At 45.8% G+C, this 25,343-nt stretch overlaps 1 protein-coding gene across 9 annotated transcripts in view; it reads left to right on the top strand.

Annotated features, from left to right (window-relative positions):
• AGAP1 (ArfGAP with GTPase domain, ankyrin repeat and PH domain 1) overlaps positions 1 to 25,343 on the top strand; it is a 308,736-nt gene that overhangs the window by 71,803 nt on the left and 211,590 nt on the right. For all 9 annotated transcript variants that reach the window (XM_066189389.1, XM_066189390.1, XM_066189391.1 and 6 more), the window contains exon 2: positions 23,334 to 23,392. In XM_066189389.1, coding sequence (XP_066045486.1) covers positions 23,334 to 23,392 — 59 coding nt within the window. The remainder of the gene's footprint in view (positions 1 to 23,333; positions 23,393 to 25,343) is intronic.

Below are 25,343 nucleotides of genomic sequence, written 5' to 3' on the forward strand. Positions count from 1 at the left end.
GGTCGGCCTCGTTATTTATTGAGGTTTCCTTTGGGAATAAGGAGGGAAGCAAGGCAGAGGGACCTGCAGTGCAGCTGTTGGGCTGCAGGAGCGGCTGTAAGGGGTTTGGAAGAGGCAGGGACTCAGGGCAGTGTGTTTGGCATGAGGGTCACTTGGTCAATAGGTCTCATTTGGAGGGATGTTTGTGGAGTGGCTTCAGTTAAGTCATCGTTTAACCTCATGCTCGGGATGTGTTCTCGTGTTCTGGGTTCCGTTGAGGCTGCCCAGATGAAGATGCAAAGGTCACTTGTCTGAAGTGATAACCCAGAGTAAATCTCTCTATGTATTGAGATGTTACAGCAGGGGCTTTCTGAGGAGCCCTGCAGGATCTGGCTGTAATGTCAGGACAGTCCCTGGGATTTACAAGGTAGGCACGTCTGTATTTCCTGGCTGTAAATGCTCCACGTGGGTGGCACTCAAAGTCTCCTCGCTTTGAGAAATGTTCCCTCCATATTGCCTGATACCTGCTATTTGTACCTTTATTTTCACTAGCCTATAGATAGAGAGAGCTACTGAATTAAAGATTCAGCAATGTCAGTTCTGGTCACATCAAGCAACTTTGATTTTTAAATGAGTTGATGATGCGTCTCAACTGCTGAGCTTGGGGAAGTTCATTTCAGCCTTGGAGGTACTTAATAAGAAATAAATTCAAAGTTTCTTGGGAAAATCCCAGTGTTAGTAAAGGGTTCTTGTTCTTCCCAGCTCCCGTTTTGTGAATGAAGCCTCCCAGCAGATCTTTCCTACTTGGAAGGATTAGATGCTGATGTTTTGCTACTTAGATGTGAAGGGGAGCTCAGATACTGTGCTGAGTGCTGCCAGCTCCTGGTGCTTCCAAGTGATTTATAATCCCTCTTTGTTTGCATGTATTTGTCAGTCAGCTTGTCTGGCTCCTTTGACAGAGAATCTGGATTCCTAAAAATGCTGGTTTAGAACTTGCTATGTATATGCATATACATGTATGGGGTTTGAGAAGAGGGCTCTGCATCACTGGTTCAAGTTTTTTTTCCCCTCTTATTCCCATGCAAACAGTTCCTTAACAGCAGCGCCAATGTATTAAACATAAGGGAAAACTCTTGAAAAAGTGGGTGCCGAACCAATCAGTGCAGCTGGATTTGATCTGATCTGTAGGGATGTGTTAAGGCATTTTTGGAACTGCCTCTCTCCTTGGTTTCTCTGCTGCTTCTGTGGGAGCAGACGTTATTTGGGTGTTAAAAGCACAATATTTCACCTTAACGAATTACTCTTTGTTCTCACTACTAAGTGGCACTTCTTTCCTTAGGCTGAACCCTGAGAAATCAGTAGTGGCCCTCTACCCTGCTAGCACTGCTCCAGTGAGCATTCCTGCAGAGGTGATGCTCTCCCTCCTGCCAAAACCAAGGGCTCCCAAACCCCAGAGCCTTCTTTGGGATGAGTGTCAGAATGAGAGAGTGCTTGAGACATCTCCTGCTCTTCCAGGGCTCGTGTTGCCTTCGTATCCGGGGGAAACTGCCTGGGAAACTGGGATGTTGACCCAACTGTTCCTTATGCAACATCCTAAATCAGAAGCTCCTCTGTTCAGAGATACAGAAATATTTGTGTTGGCAAGGCAACAGCTTTTATGCCTTGACCTCTGTGTCCTGCAGGGAAAAATCTGATTTTGTGCTCATGGATGATACAGGGTTTAACTTTTCTCCAGTTTTAATTACTAAAGCTGTTCAAATTGACCATGCTTTGCTCTTCACAGCTTTCAGGGGATTGTGCTCAGGCCTTGGGGAAAAATGAAAATTTTGTCTTCTCTAACCTGACTTGAATTGAAAAATCACCTGTTTTGCCTCATCCTCTGCTGCAGATGGCTGGTTTCCTTGATCAGGCTGCTCTTCCTCACAGTCCGGGATGGCAGCTCCTCACTGGCTGTCACTGGTCCCCCTCTCACGTTGTGTCCTCTTGTCCCCTCCTCACGAGGAGCCCATCCCGTCCCACCCCTGCCACGGCCAGGGACACCTTCCACTGTCCCAGGCTGCTCCAAGCCCCAGTGTCCAGCCTGGCCTTGGGCACTGCCTGCGATCCAGGGGCAGCCACAGCTGCTCTGGGCACCCTGTGCCAGGGCCTCCCCAACATCTGAATAAGGAATTTCTTCCCAATATCTGATCTAAATCTTTCTTCTTTTACTTTCATACAGTTCCCCCTTGTTCTGTTGCCATCCGACCTTGTAAAAAGCCCCTTTAGGTACTGACAGTCCACAGTGAGGTCTCCCCAGAGCCTTCTTACACCCTGACTTGTTAAAGTTGTCAATGAAGAGTTTGTTTTAATAAAAAGAGGCTAATTTCTGCCCTCAGGAGAAGGTGTTATCTTTGATTTTGTGCTGTTGGCCAGGAATTTCCTCAGATTTCCAGCACGGTCTTGGGCAGCCTTTTGCTATTCAAGAATTAACTAGAGATATTTTTAATTCCATGCAGAGTTGTGCGTGGCAGGGTTGTTTCCCAAGGGTCAGAGGAAGAAGAGGGCAACTCTAAAGGACTCTTTCTGCAAAAAGATGTTTTAAAAGCAGGGCACTTAAAAGAAGTCCCTGGGAGTGAAGGGCCTCTTTCAGCTCCTGTTCACAGTGCATTGTCTCTGTGGGGTCACCTGGGTGTTGGTGAAATGCCTTTGGATGCGAGCAGTTCTGCCCAAGATTTGTTATTTTTGTATCTGATTCTAATCTCTCAAAAATAACTTAGCATGTCTTAAGTCTTCAAAATTCCTGGCTATTTCTGAGTTAGCTGGAAAGTCACTGCTTAGGGCAGATGATGGTGTTTATATTGAGCTTCTGGGTGAGGTGGGGATGGGGCCTTCAAGGAGGGGAACTGAAGTTCTCAGAAAAAAATGCTTTCTTTGCAGTTTAGCTATCTGCAGAGCTTCCCGGGTGACTCAGGGTGAGCTTGTTTGAGAATGACGGGCTCTGAAAAGAGCAGGTTGGGATCAGATTAGAGACCTGTATGTTTGACTGCATATAAAGATGTGTAAACAGCTTCATTATTTCTGTATGTCTGCACCAGAGGCATGGAAATGCTGGGAGTCAGTTCGGCTGCATTGAAAACTTGTGGGAATCCTTCCCTTTTGCCCCTTCTTATCTCTTGGTCTTGTGAACATAAAGGGTGGGGAGTGAAAAGCGAAATCGCGCTGTTGGTTTGCTTTACCTTGGGATTTAAACATTCCTGAGATTATTGCCACATTTTACTGCTGCCACCTGCTTCACCTCCTCCCTCCCGGGGCTGAGGAGGCTCTGCAGAGCCTCAGGTGTGTCCTCTGACTGCTGTCTGCCAGTGAATCACCTGCTAATGCAGTTGACCTCCAGCCCTTTGAACTGACTCTATTTTTAACCTAAAGCAGGGAGGAGAATTCGTGCTAGAGGCTGATCAGACAGCACCACAGTCATCCCAAGACTTGTTTTTGCTCGAACTGCCCTCTTCCTTCAGGAAACAGAGCTGATAGTGTGGAAGAACTTGTTCTGAAAAGCACTTTGAGAGATGCCCAAATCAAAATAAGCAAATATATATATATATATATATATATATATATATATATATATATATAATGTTTAGTCGTGGAATCTGAACCTGTAAAATGGAAACATGATGGCTGCTATTTTATATGAAGGCTGTAAAGCGTTGTTTTCTAGTTGGGCAGGTGGTTTCATTCAGTTTAACTCTGATTAAGATCCCACAGTACTGGGCAGATGTGCTGGTTCTGTCCTGATGTGTTGTGCAGTGTTGCCTTTGCCTTGCTTCTGTGTATTCCTGCCGCAGTGGCCAAGTTACACTTGAGTGGTGAAGCTAAAAATCAAGAGGAGAGCTGTCCGTGAGCTCTGCCAGTCCCTGTCAGGCCAGTTCATAACCCCAGATGCCCTTCCCAGTCTCGCAGCTTACTGACAGAAACAAATAATCTTCCCTTGAAGGACGGTGGGGATTAAAGTGCAGGTCAGCGTTTGTCCTTTGGCTGTAGCACGTCTCTCAGCCCTGGTCATTCTCATCCTTCGTGGTGTTTGTAGAGGCTCCTTGCGCCTGGAGCATTCCTGATCCACGTCCTCCTGTAGATGAGCAGGATGGCAGTACCACTCATCATTTTTTCCCAGATTCTCCCACCTAAATCTCAACCAGAGCAGCACCAGGGTTGGTATTATCCTTTGGTCAAGGAGGGGACCTGTCTGTTGGGTGCCTTTTACTGGCAGTGTTCATCTGATCCATTTGGAACCCGTGCAGATTTAGGGTGGTGAAATAGCAGTGCTTGATTCTGAGGGACCTTTGTGTCCCTTCTGGATGAAGTCTGAGGGTCTGCACAGAAGCCTCTCGGAGGCAGGACTTTCCTGGGATTGCTTTGATAGGGGGAACAGAAAGCTGCATTTAAAAAAAAGGACTCCAGAACAAAGTGGGATTTATTTGCTGTGTTTATTACAGTTTTGTTCTAGATAACTGTTAAATGAGGATCTATTAACTCCTTCCTATGATTAGATGCCTCTTGCCATGAAAATGGAAGTTCTGATTTCCTTGTGGATTGTGGATTGCAGTCCCAGATGTTGTATTTCACAGTGCACCACTGAAACTTGAGCATGAAATCCCTGCAGGCCCTCGGTGTGTGTGTAGGCACCTTGTGGGCTTTCACCTGGGGATCCTTTCATTCAGGTGCCTTGGAAAAGAAATGAGCACAGTCAAGGAGCACACTGAAGGAAATGGTTCTTGGAGTCGCTCCTGTAAGTTTCTTTGGCAGGAGCTCTGGCCATGCCTGTCGAGGTTGGCTGCAGTAACCAGGCAGAGGTGTTAGGGTGAAGCTCCTCTTCTTTATACTTACAGGCTGTGTTCCTGTCACAGCTTGCCTTAACCTCTATCTGTGCAAAGTATGTCAGGAATTGACTGATAACAAATCCCTTTCCATCCCCAAATAAAGAAGAGATGCAGTGTGATCCGAGCCTGCCTGCTCTGGTTTGTATTTTTAGGGCCCCCAGGTTGAGAATGAGCTGTATCAGTGTGATGCTGCCCAGAAATAGCGTGAATAAAGTATGGAGACAGGTTGTTGTTGTCGTGTGGAAGAACTGGTGGAAAACCAGTTTGGTGTTGGGGGCTTGACAGCATTTAGTGGGTGATGGAGCTGGTTACGGTGCAGTCATGATTTATAAAATGTGTGTGACCCTGTATCCGCAAGCACAGCGCTCCCTACAGCTTTCCTTCAGTGGTAGTTGGCTGCCAGGTCAGTGTCCTGTCCCCAAATTCCCCACTGCAGGTGTCTGCTGGTGGCTTCTGAAGTGGCTCTGAGTGGCTCTCTGGCCCTGCTGGCTTGTCCAGCCCTGTGTCCAGCCTCCTTCCCCAGCCCACTCACAGCTGCCACTGCTGCCCCTGGGGAATAAGCCCAGAGGAATTTAACTGTTCCTTCCCTGCTGCAGGAGGGAGCTGAGTTACCCAGCCAAGCTCGACGAGCTCTGCAAATTTGGGACAGAGAATTCCCGCTCCCCCTCTTTCTGTGCACGTCACTGCCACAGCAGGGTTACATGGTTCACACTCTTAAATAAAAAGCTGATTTCTCTCTGGACCCGCTCTGAGTTCTTTCCTGCAGAATAATCCTAGGAATGTGTCACTGCAGTCATCACAAACACGGCCGGCCTTGACTGTTTACACGTGCTGTCCCCTGTCCCCCAGCGGTCCTCAGGGGAGGAGGAAGGAAGGGTTTTGTGCAGTAAAAACTGAACAAAAATCACAGCAAAAACTTAAAACAGATTTTTTTTTTCCCTGCTAAGATAAATAAAAATGGATTTCTGTGCTTTTTTTTTTTTTTGTGTCACACAGATGATGAGCTTTGATAAATACTTGACCAGCAAGCAGTGGGTGCTGGATGAGAGTTCAAGGAGCATCATATAACCTCCACAAAGGGCTTCCCAGATAAACCAAGGCTAAATTTGGGCTCACACCACTGTGGTTCACCTTATCTTGTCAGCTCTTGTACCCTTTCCAGCCAGTCTCAGAGGAATTTTTTTTTTCTTCATTCCCTTTTTACAATGGCATGGCATTTTTGGGGTATTACATATGATTTATTTACATACATAAATACATAAATGTAATATATGTATAAATACATGTATATATTTGATTTTTTATATAATGTGTAAATCCACGTCAAATGAAGTCTGTTAGCAATGCCTTTATTTCAGGCACGTTCCTATGCATGTTTAATAATTTTGTGGCTGTGGCCAAGCTGGTGAGCCGTGTGATAGGAGCTTGGAGTCAGGCTGTGTCCTTGTTCTGTGGGCTGGGAATTTTTGAGTAATAAAGGCAGTTGTGTTTAACTCCAACTCGTGAAATCACTTAAAGTGAATTTTGCCACCTTTATTTCTTCAAGTTTGTTTAGTGGAATATGCACACAGCAGGCCAAACCTAGGAAAAAGTGATTGCAGAACCAATAAAATCAGCTGGGTGTTGAAATAAGCAGTTTTGCAGCATTCTCACTTGGGGTTTTTTTTCCTTCATTTCAATGTCATGTTTTTTTCCAGTGGATGAGTTGTGCTTAAAACCTTGGGCCTCAAGGTAGTTGTGAGGCTTTTTGTTGTTTTGTTGGGGGTTTTAAGGGCATTTTTAATGATTCTGTCACAGATTTTGGCAGCCGTTTTGAGGAGCATTTCCGTGACACTGTAATTGGTCCATGAAGTGGGAGCCAGTTTGTGTAAATGCAGCTTGAATTACAGCACAGCTTTTGAAGTCTTGAGTCTTTGAGGTTTCTGGTCACCTGAATTCTCAGGAAGGAGTGTGGCATTTAATTTCTGTAGCAGGTTTTTGAGCTGGAAACTCTAGGGCTGTTTATATAAAAAGTGAGATTTAAGTATAAGATTTTCTTGGAAAATACCAATGAAGGCTGAGGGATCAATGCAAAACCCCAAAGGTCAAGTTTTCAAAAGACTCTTGTGCTGTTTGTAGCTTTTGTCCCTGGGCATGTTATAAATCACTTCTGGAAATAATTTGGGAATAAGTGAGAAGAACTTCAACAGCCTTGAAATTGCTGTGAGGGGGAAACAGCCTGTGCTGAAGCAGCCTTGAAATAATGGCATCACATTTCTCCTTTACTGTTGATGCTGTGTTTGGGGGCAGGCAGGGATTGCTGTGGTTTGGGGTTCCTCAGCTCAGGTTTAGGTACTGCTCTCTTGAGATAAAGGATGTGCTTTTATAAAGCTCCAGGGGCTCTCCCTCCCCAGCATTTCTTGGCCTGGGTAGTGAGATTTATTTACTGGAGTGTTCTGGCATGTTTAATGTGGATGTTTGTCCATAATGTCAGTGGATGTCATGTTTTGGGATAAATGACTGACTTTCTGAGGATCTAACTGACAAATGCTTAATGCTCACTCTATGGGGGGGACACCGAGGCTGTCAAATACAGTGTCCGTATCAAAGTATTGGAAACTTACATTGTTTGTTCTTTGGTTTATGCAGAAAATCTCGTAATTCCTCATCTGATTCATCATGGACATTTTATTCCCCAGGTATCACTTAGGTAACATCAGCTTTCCATTTCTTGTGCTGTGATTTCCAAAGGTTCCTTATTGAAATTCAGACTGTTTCCTTTATTTTATTATTTTTAAAAACAGTAAGGATTGCGGTGACATGTCTATTTAATTTAAAAGATAAATGCCTGACTCCGGGGAGTTCAGCTGTCTGAAAACACCTTTATATTTTTCCTCCAGGTGAAAATGCTCCTTTCCTTTGTTGAAAGTGGGAATGAGAGTGGCAGGGAATGATAGGAATCGTGAAGTCTTGGGAAGGATGGAGGGCCAGCCTTTGAGACCCAGGGTATCTGCAGGGGTGGTCACACCCGGGGTCACTCAAGTGGCAGAGAAAAACCTTGTGAGCAGGCAGGTCATGAATGTTTTAAGGTGCAGGGGTGCAGCACTTGGGAGTGGCCAGTGGTTTTCGGTTTTCGATGTCAGATGCAATCCTGAGCAAGGCTTTAATTCAGAGGCACAATTTTCAGCCTGGAATCCGTGGTGGGTTTTTTTACTGCATTTATCTCAGGCTTTTCCTTCATATGGAGACTGGGCTCTACAGAGATTTCTTCATCTGGTAGCTCTTTGAGAGCCCTCTGTGACCGCCTGCCTGCTTTTTTAACGGGGAAAAACTCATCTAATGCTTCCCTAGATAATTTTGTTCATTCTTCTTGTGTATCACAGTGCCTAAAGCAATTTAATAGGTAACATATTTGAGATTTTTTTTTTTCTGCTGTAGCCTCGGTGTAATTTGCCATGATAGTTGCTTTAGAGGTTTGCAGATGACAGACGTGTCTGGTTGGAAGTACACACCTGGCTTAGGTACTCAGAATAAGGTTGGACTTGATCTTGGAAGTCTCTTCCATCCTGAATTTTCTGTGGTTTGAACAGGGATGCAGACACTTTTCTGGTGTGTATCCACAGTGCTTGGGATAGACCAGGGCATGCTGATGATGCTCAGCGGTAGTGCTGGGCAGGGTTAATGGAAATCACCTCACAAGAAGCACCTGGGCAGCATTTCCTCCAAAGGAGGCAGCATTTGAGGAACCTGGCGGCACCTCTGGGAGTAGGGATACAAGGGCTTCGTGGAAGAGGGTGGTTTGATCCCATGCAAGGTAATGTTTTCAGTTTGTATTGTCTGCTGTCCAGCTTTTTCATCAAAACAGTTGTTTTCTTCTATAAAAATAGCAGGCTTGTGTGCAGCCTTTAATTTTGTCGTGCAGCCTGGTAAGGTGATTCTGCTTAAAACTGCTGTGAAGCTTTTTTCAGCCTCCTGTAGATCCTACCAGAGGGAAGGGCAGCAGGATGTGATCCTCCTACTCTTTTCTTTCAGGTTCCCTGATAAACCGTGCTCCCAGTGAAATGGCCAGCCCTAAAATGATGTGTAAATATTCTGCTTTTGCCTTGGAGGCTGGCACGAGGCAGATAAGGGGAGCAAATTGTCCTGGGATATTCATCTTGTGGTTTGAATAAGAGGAGAGTGAGTTGGACAATAGGGATTATCTGAAATCCGTATTCTGTACCTTTTCCCTTTGAGTGCACAGGCTGAGTAGAGCTCGGAGCAACCTGCTCTGGTGGAAGGTGTCCCTGCCCATGGCAGTAGATGATCTTTTAATGTCCTTTCCAACCAGACTCTTCTGTGATTTTTAATAGCTGGAAGTATGTTTTTATGTAAATAAGTAGGAGCTGCTAGAACTGTTCACCCTGCTTTTATTTAATGGTGAATATCCTGCTGCATATCCAGGTGTATCTTGTCAGATCCCTGTGGTCTCCTCATCTCCCTGAGTTGGTTGTAATTTGCATAACGCGGTGGAACACCACCTTTTAAAGGTTGATCAGTATTTGTGTGAGTCAGCGGGGACGTGAATGGTGGGTGGCTCTCAGCCCATGAGGAAATACTTCTGCAGCTGATAAAGGTGAGGTGTTAATTGGAGCCAGCTGGTAGGGATGGCATTACCTTTGCCTCATATTAAAATGGTCTGGAGATTTGGATTTCAGGTGTTGGGGGTCACCCAAACCACCGTTAGAAAATGAGTTGGCTTTTCTTGTCTGCCTCTTGTTGTTGTTGGAGATTTTGTTTATCTGTGAACATGGAAAATCTTAGAGTTTTGTGGAATGAAGAGGTTTCACTGCTGGGATTGCTTTGCCACCATATATAAAGGTTTGTCCCTTCATTTTCTTGCACATCTGGATAATAAGGACATCTGCTTAATCTGAAGATTTCTGTATTAAACCAGCTTTGGATTTCCCTGAACAGAACACTCAGAGCAGGAGACACCTCATTTTTCCAGCTCTGCTTCCATCAGGTACAAGTTGGTGCCATTTTTCTAATCCTGGGGCTAGATGTCTTGAGCAGTCAAGAGAAAAAAATCTGGAATGCGGTTGGAACAACCTTACAGCCATCATTTGGGCCCAAGTTACAGGTGAAAACTTGCTGGCTTGTTAGAAAAGTGAACTTGCACTGGGAAAGGGAGATTTTCATATTCGTGCCTTTGGGAGCAATTTCCTTGAGACAGGTGAAGACAGTAGATTTGAAAATGCTTGGTTTTCTTTTGGTTTCAAACGCATGGCTGTCACTGTTCAGTTCAGGCTTTTATCTTATAAGTAGTATTACTTGTTGACGGTGTGACTTGCAATATGATAAACCCCCATCACTGCTGGAATTAAGTGGAAAGGTCAGCAAAGGCAATTAAAGGTGTGCCAGAATTGTTAAGTAAGATATCTCTTGAAGGTGCCACATCCCTTGAAGTGTTCCAGGCCGGGCTGGACGAGGCTTGGAGCAACCTGGTCAAGTGGAAGGTGTCCCTGCCCATGGCAGGGGGTGAAATGAGATGGTTTTGTAGCTCCCTTCCAACCCAAACCGTTTTGGGTTTCTGTGGTGGCTGTCAAAATTCAATGGCTGTGAGACAGTGAATGAAAGTGTGGATGCTGCAGAATAAATTCAATATTGTTGGACTGTGGGATTTAGCTTATGCTCATGTCTTGTGGCATTTCCAATAAATTTAAGGGGGAAAAAATCCCTTCCTAGACAGAGCTTTTGATGCCACAGAGGTAGTCAGCCTCTGGTTTCCTTGCGCAGCCTCCATCAACGTGCTGGAAGGACCGAGTGCTAAAAATACATCCTTAACCCCACAGCAGTGGTTTGTGTTGGCCTTCCTGGAGGAACGAATCCCTTTAATTAGTAAGACAGTGAAGTTTATTTTGGGGTGTGCTTTGTTTTCATTCTGGGATGTGAACTCTTATGCACTGCAGCTTAAAAAAAATACAGAATACTGTAGCTGTGCCGGGGTCTGCTCCAGCTGCTGGCAGCAGCTGTGGCCTGTGCTGCGCTCCTCGTCCCCCTGCCTGCCTTTGCCTGGGAAAAAATAAATCCATTTAAACGGGGAGGAGGAGCCAGGAATTGTTTTGATCTGCCCCAGTAGCTGCCTTGATGTGCTAACCATATGTCTGTGTGTATGTGAGCCTAAGGACAGAGTTCCCCTGGCTTCGTGCAGGAGCAGATTTTGGGAGCTCTGTGGAAAGGGCAGAGCTGGTCCCTCTGGATTCTGGAAGCGTGCATTCAGTGTCTCGTGTTCTGCTGCTGCCGTTGGGGTGGTATTTGGAGACTGTGGCTGTTTGCGTTCTGTTTCCCCACTGTACTGCTTCCAAGTGGCTGCGTTTTATTAAGGATTTAAGGCTGCACTTGATTGTGTTAATTATTTTCTTAAGAGCGTGTGCTGGTGGTGTTGCTGGAGTAGAGCCTGACACCCTTCTCGTTGGCTTTGAACTCCATTTTAGATCTTTATGTGGGGTTTTTGGCACTCTTTTCTTTTCTAAACATGAAAAGAATCTTTTATAATGAATTTCAGTGGCTGATGGGGTCGAGTTTACCTGAGGAAGTAGCACAGAGGTGACAAAGGATATAAACTGGCCCCCAGCTTTCCTTTCTCAGCTCCTATAAAGGAAATAGGAGGTTATAGGTTTAGTAGGGAACAGAACTTGAAGGGAGAGTAATCCTTTAAGTGTTTGGGTGCAGGGGTTTAGCAAGGACTCAGTTTACAGCGTGGTTTGCTAGAGCACGTTATAGGTCAAGATGCAGCAAGAGGGCTTGTGCAAAAATAGCTCATTTTTTCCAAATTACCCTTTAATAGGCCTCGTTTGCATGTTGTAAAATAGCAAGCGTGAAAAGCATCAGAGCCAGGACCTTAAGGACAGAGGTGTTTGGTCTCTTAGGTGAACAAAATTGGTTTCTGATTACGGAGCTCTGCATGGGCTCCTTTAAAGATATAATTTCTAGTGCAGTGCTTTGAGTTTAAAGTATGTGCCTGAGGTGATGGGAACCTGCTGAAGCTTGGAAAACACACTTGAGTTTCTTGGCTTCACCCAGGAAACACAAATAAGAGCGTAGCTGGAGGGCAGGATTTTTGCAAAGACCCACAACAGTCTGATTCCTAGATGAGTGAGTTTTTTTTAAAAAAAGTCGTATTACCAGTTCTGGCAAAGTAAAGATTCAGCTTTATAACCCCCAAATGGAGAAGGATTAACAAATGGATATTTGCAATATGTAGCCTGTGTTGATTTAGATCTCAGGCATTGCAATAATTCTGCAGGTGCTGTGGGTGCTGGATGGACAGGTGGAGGGTGAGGTGGGAGGGGAGGAGAAGCCAAAGGAATGATAGGGAATGGACCTTGGCTTCCCAGTGGTTTTTCCTTACTTCTTGCTTCCTCCAAGCATGCAGCTTTATCTGCAGGGGAGAGCTGAGAGAGGCTTTGCGTTAGTCACCCAGTCTAAAGTTCATGTGAGCAATGCTTTGGGTTTCCAGAATAAATACTTCGAACTTGCACGAGTCCTGTATTTTCCAAAATGCCTGGTGGTAGCAGGTGCTTTTTAAATAGGAAGCTGTGGAAGGAAGCTCTTTCCTAATGGAGCATTTAGTCACATATTTTCTTTTCTAACTGTTACTGACTGACTTTAAGCAGTTTTCATACAAAAGGTGCTGGCAGACCTGAGCCCTCCCCTGCTTGCCTGGCTTTCTGTGGGCTTCAGGACACATCCCTGGCTCAGCTGTGCAGTGCTAAGTCCCAGGTTTTTAGTGCTGGTTTAATGTTTTGGTGGCTTTACAGGCCCTTGGGCAGCAGGGTAATGAAATGGAGTAAGTGGATATTAGCCTCGTTGCAGGAAGATCAAAACTAATGGGGCAGCTGAAGCACCTGAGGTGAGTTAGCACTGCTCAGGTGTGCTGCCAGAGCAGAGTTCCCAGGGAGAGCATCCATGGGCACCTGCCTGTACTGGGAAGCTTTATGGGCCCATCTCCTCACCCATGAGGCCAGGGTGATGCTCTCATCCACACAGATCAGGTGTTCCCCACCCCACTCTCCTGCTTTAGGTTCTCCAGGTCGGCTCTTAGGAAATCAGTCCTTTTCTTGTAGTGGATCTCTGCACAACAGAAAAAAAATGGGTTTGCACTGTTTCCTTGTTGCTGTAACCAAGGCTTTTGCATTGGTTCCAGCTCAGCGTTAATTCCCTTTGAGACCATGCCTTGGATGGCATTAACTTTTTTTATTCGACAAAAGCTTTGTTTAAACAAGTTAGATGTGCATCAGGCTAATAAATATCAACCCCGTCAGATTATTCCTGCTGGGCCGTTCTCTGGAGAACAGTGTCTCATTTGTGTATTTTCCACTAATCATCTCCAAGTCTTGCATGGGTGATATCAAGTTAGGGAAAGTGGATTTAGGATTACATATGGTACAGTCAGGGAAAAAGAGGCTCTGTTTTGACAACCAGCATAGCAATCTGGGAGACATGACTCCAGTTCTAAAAAATGTTTTCAGAAATGTGTTGCATAAACAAGTCATCATTTCCCTGGTGGAGAGGGGAAATGTTTTTCTAGATGTACTTCTGAACAAACCTTCTGGACCTGTTTTCCGTAGCCTCAGTTACAAGCGCTGGAAAAGGTCAGTCTAAATGGTCAGATGATGTCAGAGCACAGATTTGGGTTGACAGGCAAGGAAGTTGGGCCACGAGCTGATTTGTAAGTGTCTGAACTTGTGTACTGCGGGTTTTGCCGCGTGGGTGCTGTGACTGCAGCAGAAAAATAAAGAATCCTCGATGGCACCATCACTCCTTTGCAGGTTCCTGGAGAGGGGAGGGGACATTTAGGGCATGGGAAGAGAGTGTAGGTTCAGCTGAGTTATAGGATCACACCCATTAAACCCCGTTGACTTCATCCTGGCTGCCTGGGTGTGATCAGGGGTAGAGTTTGCCTCGGTCTGCCTTAATCACACTCCGTGCTACCAGCGAGCTGGGATGAGAGTGAGGTCTATAGGTGGATGGATAAATGAGGTATTGGGGAAGGGCGGGTTTGGCTTTTATGGGGAAAATCATAGCTCACATTTACTCAAGTTCTGTAGGGGAGGACAAAGGAAACCTGTTCATTTTGATTGCTCTCGCTAAAGACTTGAGCTGAGCTGCCGTCACATGAGAGGGAGGGTCCTCTTGTGCATACAACTTTTGTAAAAGTAGGAAATAATGTCTAGGGATGAATAACTGATTTTCTTTTTCATGTTGAAAAGCCACAGCAGCAAATCCTGGAGGAATCTGCTGCAGCCTCTTCAGGTTAAATACTGATGAATGCCCAGGGAAAGGAAAAACCAGAGCTGGTTGTGCACAGCTGCAGCTGAACCTCGTGGTGGTTGGAGATGGGCATCCTGGTGGCTTGAACTTGCTGTGGGTCTGTGGAGGGGGCTGTGGGGACAGTAAAAGGGTGGTGAATTTGGTCCAGGCGAGAGCAGCCCTCCTGAGGAGTGGGGTAGCCAAGAGGGATCAGCATGAGAGAGGAGGTAAAGATGGAGTCACTCTAGTTTATCCCTTCCTACTTAAGGATTAAGAAGCACATTGTGAAACTGGTAAGAGGCAGATTAAAACCCAGCCCCACAGTTTTCCCTTTTGTTATAATCTCAAAGACAATTGAGCTGCGAGTCCCTGTAGGACCTTGGCAGTGTCCTTAGCAGAGAAGGACAGCTGTGAGTGAAACACTTCAAGGCTTGTCTTTATAGGAGGAGGCTGCCTCTGTCTGAACTGCTTCCTCACAGAATCCCAGGATGGTTTGTGGTGGAAGGGACCTTCAAGCTCATCCCATTCCACCCCCTGCCATGGGCAGGGACATTTTCCACTATTCCAGGCTGCGCCAAGCCCTGTCCAGCCTGGCCTGGGACCTTTCCAGGGATCCAGGGGCAGCCACAGCTTCCCTGGATCAGCCCTGTGCCAGGGCCTCCCCACCCTCACAGGAAAGGATATTCTTCCCAATATCCCATCTATCCCTGCCTTCTGGCAGTGGGAAGCCATTCCCTGTGTCCTGTCACTCCAGGCCCTAGTCAGTTTTCAGTCTGGGATTTGGTGCCTGCCACTCTCAGGTGTTTGCACTTTTGTCCCTGTTCTGTTGAGCATGACTTGATATTCCTTTTCTCTCCTCACTCCTATGCCTTTTCCCCCGCCAGGGTTGCTGTGGTTTTGCTCACTGACTGCCGTCTGCTTCATGTTCTGCTGCTTAAATTTTGGTGACGTTCAGGTGTTTCCCCAGGACAGTCTCCTTTGTGGAATCCCGGTGGTGGAAATCCTGCACAGGCTGCCTTACTGTGTGCTTGGGTTTTATTTCATATTGCTTCTGGAGCTGTGTCAGGGCAGGCTCAGGCTGGAGATCAGGAGAAGGTTCTTCCCCCAGAGGGTGCTGGGCACTGCCCAGGCTCCCCAGGGAATGGGCACATTCCCAACCCTGCCTGAGCTCCAGGAGTGTTTGGACAGCGCTGCCAGGGATGCACAGGGTGGGATTGGTGGGATTGTCTTTGCAGGGCCAGGAGCTGGATCAGTGATCCTTGTGGGCCCCTTCCAGCTCAGGATATTCCATGATTCCGTTTTCTTCTCTACCAAGCACTCACCAAGTTTCCCTTGCTAATTTTTTTGCTGGGTTTTTTTTTTTTTTTTTGAGTTGCAGCCATTTTTACCTATCTGAAAAGCTAAAAGTCTTTTCAGCCTGCCCAGCAAATCCTCTTTTTTTTTTTTTTTCTTTTTCACCTCTATTGTGACTTTCTTCTTGCCAGATAAATCTGTTTCTGTATTCTTTCAAAACGCTCTTTCCCCCCACTTCATCTTTTTTAATTTATCCTTTGACGTCGATTCTTCTTGTGCCAACTGCAGAAGCTGTCCCTTTTCATCTTTGATGCTTCTCGGGGAGGTTCCTCATTAATATTCATATCTGAATAAGAAAGGCTAATTCCTTGTTTGTGTCTGTAGTCAGGAAAGGCAGCCCAGGCTATGGTTTTTGAGGGGTCTCATTTTGCCTACTGTGGATATCCTGGGACGTGGGTTTTTCCTCCTGCTTGTCTTGAGTGTGACTTGAACAGCTGGGAACTTTATTGCCAGATTTTCCCTGAGTTCCATGTGGGATCTTCTTTCCTGTGCTGGCGCTGCCCTTCCCTTGAGGCAGGAGATGGGAGAAAGCAGACCTCACCCCTGGCACTGCCCTGCTTTTGGGCAGACCCAACAACATAAGGCATTTGCCAAACATTCCAAGAGCCTTCTTTTTCTTCCTGGATTCCACTGCTGTGGTTCTGTGTTTAGCTGATTTTCTGTGGGGATTTGGCCCTTAGGAAATATTGTTTATTGCCTGAAAAAAAGAAAAGATGTTACTCCACTGCACTGCAGAGATGATAATTTCCTTTCCCAGTTTTATTGGAGCAGGGAGCAGTTGTACTACAGGGATGCTTTCATTTTCTCTTTGTCTGCTTTTCATATTCCTTTCAACCTCTTGGTGGGGTTGTCATTGCCTGTTGGAAAAGAGGCTGGCCCAGACTTCCAGTGCTACATTTCTCTGAGGGATGTGTTAGGAAATGTGCATTTGATTGGAACGGAGTTGTATTCCCGACAGTTCTCACTCCAAACATCCCTTGTTGACGTGCTCTGTGCTTCTCCCACGGCAGAGTTGTCTCCGGAGAAAACTGTGGTTTCATCTGTGGGATTTTAATTTCTCTTACACTAACTGTGTGTGTCAGCTCCGGAACCCAACCCACTGGGAAAATACAGGGAATGGGAAGTTTTCATCGTTAAGCATGTGATTTATTTTTCCTTATAAAAAGCCTACAGCCAAAATATCTGCTCTGTTTGGTTTTAGGATTTTGATTTGCGGGGTGCGGAGGGTTAGGATGAGTAGTCAGGGTTGAGGCCACGTTATATTTAAGGGCAAAACAAATAATTTGGTGGGGTTAGATGTAAAACTTGGTGCATGAGATTGGGCTTGGGAATATACTATCCATCATTCCTTTTGTAGGAAGTGTGGGGTTATCCCTAAGGCGGTAACATCTCTGCACCCGCCTGAAAGCTGTGTGGAGTGGCTGTAGATGGGAGAGAGAGAAGGGGAATATTAACAGCAGCAAATTGTTGAAATATTTTGATTTCAATAAATTGCAAACTGAAGAGAAAACCCAAATGCCGTGGTGAGAGCCAAGTGCTCTCCAATTCCCAAGCCCAGAATTGTATTTTGGGAGAGGCTGGCTCGCTGGCTGGGGAGCTTGTGCAGCTCTTTGCATCCCTGGTCCTCCTTTTGTTTCCATGGCAGCACAAAGGATAACGCTGCTGCTGCAGCTGCCAGATGCTGCTGGAAGAGAGATTACGGCTTTGACCTAAATATCTCTTTAATACAGTTCTCAGTTACAGGGAAAGGTTTTTCAGATGTCGGAGATACGGGAGGCTCTGCTGAGCGGGGCTCGGATTCCTCGTGCCTTAACTGCTCTAAGCTCAGCCTCGTTCTCCTGTTTGTAATTAGGAATTGGGTATGGCCAGTGATAAATCTGTCCAATATCAAACATTCACGCTGGAAGAGCTCGCGGGGTTTTATCTGTCCTGACAGCGCTGGCAGGGGATGGGAGGAGTCTTAAACTGACAGCTCGTGAAATCCCTCTGGTTTTAGGGCTGTAATTGAATTGCTCTGTGGCAGTTTGGTGACTTCTTCTGCGGTGTGTGTATTAATGCTGTTAGTGAAGTGTAAATACAGCATTGTGCAGGGCTGGGATGCGATTCCCAGAGCCTGGCTGGAGTTCCCACCCAGAGGAGGGCAGGGAGCTGCAATGCTGCTTTTTGCCTAAACCGCCTGAGAATTATAAATTGCACATCTGCAGTTCAGGAAGGAAAAAAGGGACTGCTTGAAGAGCTGGATGGTTGCAGCAGTAATGCCTAACTGGCATACAGTGGGAAGCCATAGAATCCATGATTCTATCACCCTGAGTAGAGAGGAAATAAAACCTTAAATCATCCTGGGGCTGCTGCGAGTGGGTTTCTTAAGGTTTTATTTGTTCCTGCTTTGTAGTTATTGTTTGGTGTAATGGAGCAGAGTGAATAAGCAGAGAGGACCCATATAAAAACTGATTTTAAAAACCCAAACACGAGAGATGTAAAAATTCATAGAATTCCAGGGTGATTTGTGTTGGAAGGGACCTTAAAGCCTGACCAGTTCCACCCCTGCCATGGGCAGAGACACCTCCTATTAGACCAGGTTGCTCAGAGCCCCATAAAACACATAAAAAAAGCTTTTTGAAACATGACCCGATCTTCCAAATAATATTTTATGCAAAGCTTAGAAATCACCATGTCGGGATGGTTTTCTGCTGTTTTCTGTTGGAACTGACTCAGTGCTTTGACTTAAAGTGCTGGGGGCTGGGTTGGAGAGGATGTGCTGCGAGATTACCCTCTCCTGAAAAATGCATGTTTTAGGAGGATCACAAGTCTCAACCCAAAAGCTGCACATTTCCCTCTTTGCTAGGAAAATCAGCACGCGAGCTTTGGGAAGTGCGTCCTGAAAGTGCTGCTTTGATACGGCTCCCAGAGAGATGTGGGGCCTTATCTGCATCCTTGTGGGCAAGTGGGAGCTTGTAGGAATATTTTTCTGTACCTGTTCACTCTCAGGTTTTTATTTCAAAGCAGAAGAAACTCTAAATATTGCTTGTAATGCAGGAATTATTGAAGGGGAGAGCAGCGTGTGATGTTGCTGTTGGTACTTTTAACTTCGTTCCCATGTTTTTGAGGGCTCCTGTTTTCAGCAAAAAGGCTCTTTAGCTGAGAGTTCCCAGAGAAATCCCTTGGCTTTTCTATATTTTATTTATTTACAGCTTTTCCTCATTTAGAAGGACAGCAAAGTAACGTTGGGATTGCCTGAGGGAAGCTCTTGCTAAGAAGCTTTCCAAGAATCGTGAAAGATTTAAGTCCTTTCATGTCATCTCGCAGAGATATCTGCCTGCCCTTCCCTCACCGCTCCTTTTGCTCAGGTTGCTATTGAGTTTCCATCTGGATCAGAGGGAGAGAAAGCTCTGAGCTTCTCAGCTTTTTGGTAGTCAGGGGTGAGAGATTTGGGTGAAAAAAAGGGCAAAGCAAGGTTAGTAGATCAAGGGCTGGTGATGGGCAGGTCGCTGTGCTGGCACTGCCCAGTGCTGTGTTAATATTGGGGCTGCCCAGGCTCTCCTAAAATAATAAACTCTACTGGCTGATGGGGATTTTTTCCTCAGGATGGACCCAGAGGGTGGAGAGGGTGGTGTAAATCTAATCGGCCCCCTCTAGAACCATTTTCCCAGAGCTCCTATTAGCTGCCTTGCTACTGTTGCCCGTGGTAGTAAATGGAGTTAATTTAGGAGAGGCTCTCCAGTGTAAAAACTCAAGGGTGGGATGAGCCAGGCTGCTGGACCCTGAACAGTCAGGCCCTTGCTGTGGTTATTGCTGGAATGGCTGGGAAACATTTCTGATTTTCATGACTTCCCTCCCGTCTTCAGAATCATGGATGCTGGGATTGGCCTTGACCCTGTGTTCTCTCACTGACGTTATTTTGCTAATATTTATTTAGGTTTTAGTGGTCATTCCTGGATTTGGAGGAGTAGATTTTTGTGTTGGAGAGTTCTAAGCAGGGCTTTTAAATATGGAGTGGTTGAACAGTCAGACCTTGGAATCAGCTGCTGTCCTGTGCCATGGAGTGCATGGACCTGGGCAAGAGTGGCCCTCAAATGCCAGGATTTCAGCTCAGCAGGTGTTGCCCCATCCCTGGAAGTGTCCAGGGCCAGTTTGGACCGGGCTTGGAGCAGCCTGGGATAGTGGAAGGTGTCCCTGCCCATGGTGCAGTGGATGAGCTTTAAGGTTGCTTCCAGCCCAAACCATTCTGGGACTCATGTGAGGGAACCAAAGTCCACATCTCATTCGTAATACTGGCATTAGAAGGTTCCTCTGGGTGGGGCTGCGTCACTAAACCGAGGTTTTACAACAGCCTGGGATCGTCTTGGAGTTCCTGCTTTAACGTAGTGGTAGAAATAAAAATGGAAGAATTGACAAAAAAGAAATGAAAACTGCTGCAGCAAAGTAAACTTAGCGGAGGAAATGCAGCTTAAACCATCTCCTGGTGCACGTTTTAAAGCAGCACGAGTGACACCATGAATATTTGAAGCTTTTGATCAGTGATGCAGAAATGAAAGGAGCATCACATGCAACTGCGATTAATTATTGACAGAAGTAATTCCTTGCGTGTGTGGAGCCTGTGGTGGGACGTGAAGGTTGAGTTCACTGGAATTCCAGAGCCGGGCAGTAATGCAAACAGGACCCCAGTTGATCGACTTCATACATGTGGTTCTATTTATTATGCAAATCTCTTCCAATGTGTTTAAATCAACATGTGGTGGTGGGGGGTTGCAGCTTCAGCTGAGGATTTTTGTGGGCTGCGCAATTTGGGCTCTGCATGCTCCAGTTTGATGGATCCAGTGTTTCATGCCGGAGCTATAAGTTAGTTTTCTTTATTTAGGAAAAGAATCCCCGAACCTGTTTGTGATGTTCTATCTGTGAGCATTTGACCTTTTCACCTTAACTTCTGTGGATCTTGGAATAAATCAGCCTTTCCTGAGGCATTCCTAGAAGCTCAATTGGGTAGAGGGTGCTTCCACGTCCACCCCAATGATGGCACACAAACCTCACACTGCTGAGGTGCTGTTTCATGTCATGTTCTGTGTTTAGCTGTGGTAATTCCTTGTTGACATGCCAGTGTAAAGGAATCTCATAGATCTCCTAACAGAAATGAGTTGGGTTTATTTTTTTAAAGGGTACTGGAAGACCTTATGTAAATTAATTGCAAATTGAGGATAACTGAAGTGAGAGAATTCAATTTAAATTAGTTGGGTTGAGGTTATAGTGTTTGGAGGTTTTTGGTTGGTTGGTTGGTTTGGGGTTTGTTTTTTGGGTTTTTTTTTAAAGAGGCCTAGTTTGGCAATAAAATGGAATTTCAGCCATTCTCAAGTACTTTGGACACTCAAAACCTGTGTGGGGGCAGGAACAAAGAGCTCAGCAAGAAAGGGGAAGGTAGCTTTGTCAAGAAGTCTAGCACCTTGGCAAGTGAATTTTATTTTATTTCTAATATTGCTAATGAGGATTAAAATGCATCTATTGCTCATATGGAGGGTCCTTGAGACCCGGTACAGTTTTGGAAGGTCCTGGTGTGGGGTTTTGGTATGTTTTGATGAAGGAATGACCAAGTAGGAGGAATAAATCCACGTCCTCAGGCTGGGTCATCCTTCTTTTCTGCAGCTGCCCACCTTCTGCTTTGTCTTTTGGCCTCTGTGCTTTCTGGAATTTTAGCTTTCATTGCCTCCCTGATTTGTCCTTTTGGAAAGCACAGTTCTTCCAAAATAATATTTTAAGGTTTTTTATTATAGAGAAAAGTGACAGGGTTTGTGATGTTCTTGTTACCCTTGTGCATTTGCCCTTTGGCTTGGCAGATATTTTTGCAGTTCTCCTAGTCAGCAGCAGTGATTTGCTCACTCATCTTTTTTTAAAATCTTCCGTGGTGATAAAATCCAGTGGTTCTCTTTTATGGAAGCTTGTTGACATTAATAGGGAGCTCTCCCAGTTTGCTTTGCACACCTAAACCTCCACGAGTCAGGGATAATACCTGCCTGACACTGATGGTTTTCCTTGACTCCTGAGAGTCTGGAGGTGAGCTGGAACCTCCTCATCTCATTCAGCCCTGGCTGCTCCCTCCCAAATCCACAGCAGCTCAAAGCAAACCATGAGAGTCGATAGTTTCCTGTTAGGGCAGTGAATTTTTTTTCCCCAATACCCAATCTAAAGCTCCCTGTTCCATTGCTTCCTGCCTTGGAAAACATCCTAGACCAAGCTGTGGTCCCTTTGGAATGCCTTAATCATGAGCAGGTCTTGCGTGCAGTGTTCCCAAATGGAAATTGCTGCTTGTTTTGTCTCCATCTCAAGTTACTGTCACCTGGGTGTGGTACAGAAAGGTCTTCCTGGGGGTTTTGATCCAGTGGGACTTCATGGAACAGGCGCTGTATGACCACAGTGTCTTGTCTTGCACCTGGAATGCCAAAGTTCAGAGCGTTTCACTCTGAGTCTGGTTTTCCTTCTCCTGCCAGTGAGTGTGCGGGAGGCAGCTCATACCTGTACCAAAATACTGATTGTTTTCACGTAGATCCACACAGGATTTATTCATGGCTGGAATACAAAGGGATGTGTCACATAAAACTGGAGAAGGTTTCCTGGTTCCCAGTCTTCTTGGGATTACTGAGGCAAAAGCCATATATTTAATAGAGATACACTGGGGGAAAACGAGTTTGCTCTGCGTTTTTAGATGGGTGCTGGGAAAGCCTAGATGGCTTCTGAAGTTAGTGAGGGTTGCGTCTGGAGTAGGAAATTGCCTCCAATTTCTTTACTCTCCAGATCAAAAAATCAAATGGAACAGCCTTCTCCTCCTGCTGATGGGTGTCCTGGAGGGGAAGCAGTGGCTTCCTTAAAAACGTGGTCAGGTGTAACCTTCCAGCTGTTATTTCCTGTGGCATCAGGAATTGATGGGAACATCGGGAATCTCCGTGCTGCTTCGTTTCCGTGCAGTTGGAGCTGATGTGCTCATCCTGTGCAGCACAGGCATTCAGCTGGTTTGTGTGGTTCTGGGGGGGGTTAAATCAGGACCCACACTGGGTTTGTGACATAAACATCACTGTCTGTTTGCTTACAGCTGACCAGACCTTTACGGAAGGAGCAAAATTGTGAAAGCTTTTAAATACAGGAAATCAGAGCCTTATTTCTGTTCTTTGGTGTGGAATTGTCAGTGAGACTGGAGCCTGGTGCAGCCCCGAAGAACTCAATTTCTGTTGGGAGCAGTGATAAACTTGCCTTTCTTCAAGAAATCAACCCCTGTCCCAAGTAGATTTTAATTAATTATGTAGTTAATGACTCTGTGGTTTATTTCTGCCTAGATTATGCTACTGAAAAAAGAGGGTGTTGGAGGAATGAAGAGAGATTTTCCCCTGCCTGAGCAGGGGTGTTCCCACTGATTGGTTGCTGCAGTTGCTGACATTAAGTGTGATGTGCAGTAGAAAATAACATGTTTCAGAACCGGCAAATTTTCTTATTTACCTGGGTGGAGGAGTTGCTGCAGTTGGTGATGTGTAATGTGACAGATCCAAGGCTTTTCCTGTAGGGGAGGGAACGTGTTATTGTGGATAGGAGATGGTTTAACCAGGTACACACTGGAAGAGCCTTTGCACAACTCCAGGGGCCTGGAGTTTGTTTGAGCTTGCTGATGATGTGGGAGCACTTGCTGCTGAGAGCAGATCCATGCAGAATGGGAATTGCTGGAATTTTTTCTATCATTTTCCCAAACCCCTGGTTTTTGTCATGTTGGACTGTCAGCCTCCCAACAGCCAGGCGTGGCCTTTGGTCTCGCGTTCCCGAAGCCGTGGCATGAAATTGTGTTCAGCAGAGCATTAAATGTCATTATCCTGATGTTGGGAATGTTTTCTTCTTCCACAGATGCCTTTGTAAATAGCCAGGAATGGACACTGAGCCGATCTGTACCGGAGCTGAAAGTGGTGAGTTCATGTTTGCTCCTGTCTTGGAAAACATCCTGGAAATGTCACACACAAGTGGGGATCTTCCACGCTTCATTTGACCTACTGTTGGGAAAAAATGTAGGAAGCAGTTTTAATAAGTAAAGAATTTTTCCTCTGTGTATCTATTATAGATTCACAGAAGGGTTTAGATTGGGAGGGACCTCAAATCCCTTCTCATTCCACCCTCCCATGGGCAGGGACACTTTCCACTATCCCAGGTTGCTCCAAGCCCCCTCCAGCCTGACCCTGAACACTTCCAGTGTTGAGGCTATCTTTATGAATGTGATGTATATTCAGTATTTATTTTAATCGTACTTCAAAGGCCTCACAGTATTTTATTGCTGGTTGAATTTGTTCTACTCCACAAAGCAGCTTCCAAGGGTGATCTTCTCAGCAGGGAAGTCTTAGGAGGGCAGTGGAAGTTAGCAGCTGACACGACTCATTTTATCTCTCCATAATAAGTTTCCATGATTTCTCAAAGGACCAAATGTCTATTCTCCCTCTCTTTAAAGAATTGAAACCTTTCCCAAATGTGTGTTGATAATAGTGTTTTCTGGAGGTGAGAGAATCTGCAAGGCCACACTTTACAGGATAAATGCACTTAGAGAGGCATTTTAATGGGAGCAGCATCCTCACAGCTACAGTTCTGTGGCTGTTTTGATTTTGGCAGTGCTCAAGATGAGTACAAGAAAAATCTGGCAGTCAGCGGATGTAATTCCCTTACACAGGAGGAGTCACCAGGTTTTGTTAAACAGATTGGTGTCGTTTGGAAGACCCCAAATCCCTCACAGAATGAAAAACCAGGAATTCAGGACTGGAAGGTGTTGGTTGGATAGGAGTCCAACACTGTTAGCTGGCTTATCCTGGGTCTCCTTGCACATCCCTTCCCCTTCTCTGAGCCCTACTAATTCACAGCACCCACCAAGAAAACTGGAGATTGCAGGTGAGACCAGAGCGGCAGGTCCTCCGTGTTGTAATTCAGAACACAAACAATTACCAGGCAGGCACCAGGTGATGGTCTCGGGGTACATTTTTCTCTTGTGATATCACGTGAGTGCTTTCCTTGGGTGTGTGGCCCCTGTGTTGTCTGAAGCAGGGGTGGGAAAACAGATTCCAGCTGCATGGCTGCTGCAGAGAATTGATTTGCAGTGGTCAGCGTGCCACGAGATGGCTGTCCAAGGGGAAAAGCAGAACTTGTGCTGTTACAAAAATAATAATTTGATTATAGCTCTGCGAATGATGGAAGCCAGCAGCGCCAGCTGTGCCTGTGAACTTGTGCTCCAACAGGAAGGGTAAATTAGGAAGCCCAGCTGAAATCTGCTCTGCCTTTCCTGCACATCTGCCCTTGGGGAGGGGTCAGGGCTGTGAGTCACCTCGGTGTCATTCCCTTGCTTCAAGTCCCGGGTGCTCCTTGTGGCTGAGGAACATCAGGGCCATGTCAAAGGGAGAGGCTGTCCTCCTGTACAGGCTGGGAGGTCCTTAAATTGAGGTGGTTGGTTGGTAATTATTTTCGATTTATTTCTTGACTGGCTGTTGCTGTACCCTTTGGGCTTTGCAGGATTTTGAAGGGAACAGAAAGTAGCTCTGGGAGAGCAGAGGAACCCCCCAGGGCTGCAATAAAGGGAGGAGGTATTTTTCAGCGTGTCTCTGAGGAAAGAACACCAGTCTTGGCCTCCTTTTCTTAGCAACACGAGGCTTGGTTTCTTTCCAGTGCTCAGAAGGATATTCAAGGCCACCTTGGAGGGGCTTTGGAGCAACCTGGGATAGGGGAAGGTGTCCCTGCCCATAGCAGGGGGTGTAGCTTTAAGGGTGAGCTTTAAGGTCCCTTCCAACCCAAACCAGTCTGGGATTCTATAACTGGATCCTGCTGATCCATTATTTGAGTTTTACTTATGGATTTTGATGCTTCTCTTGTGGTCAAGAGCATGGT

This window comes from Chamaea fasciata, unplaced genomic scaffold (assembly GCF_029207755.1).
Source record: "Chamaea fasciata isolate MVZ Bird 193981 ecotype frontalis unplaced genomic scaffold, bChaFas1.0.hap1 SCAF_8, whole genome shotgun sequence".
In the NCBI taxonomy this organism is placed as follows: domain Eukaryota; kingdom Metazoa; phylum Chordata; class Aves; order Passeriformes; family Sylviidae; genus Chamaea; species Chamaea fasciata.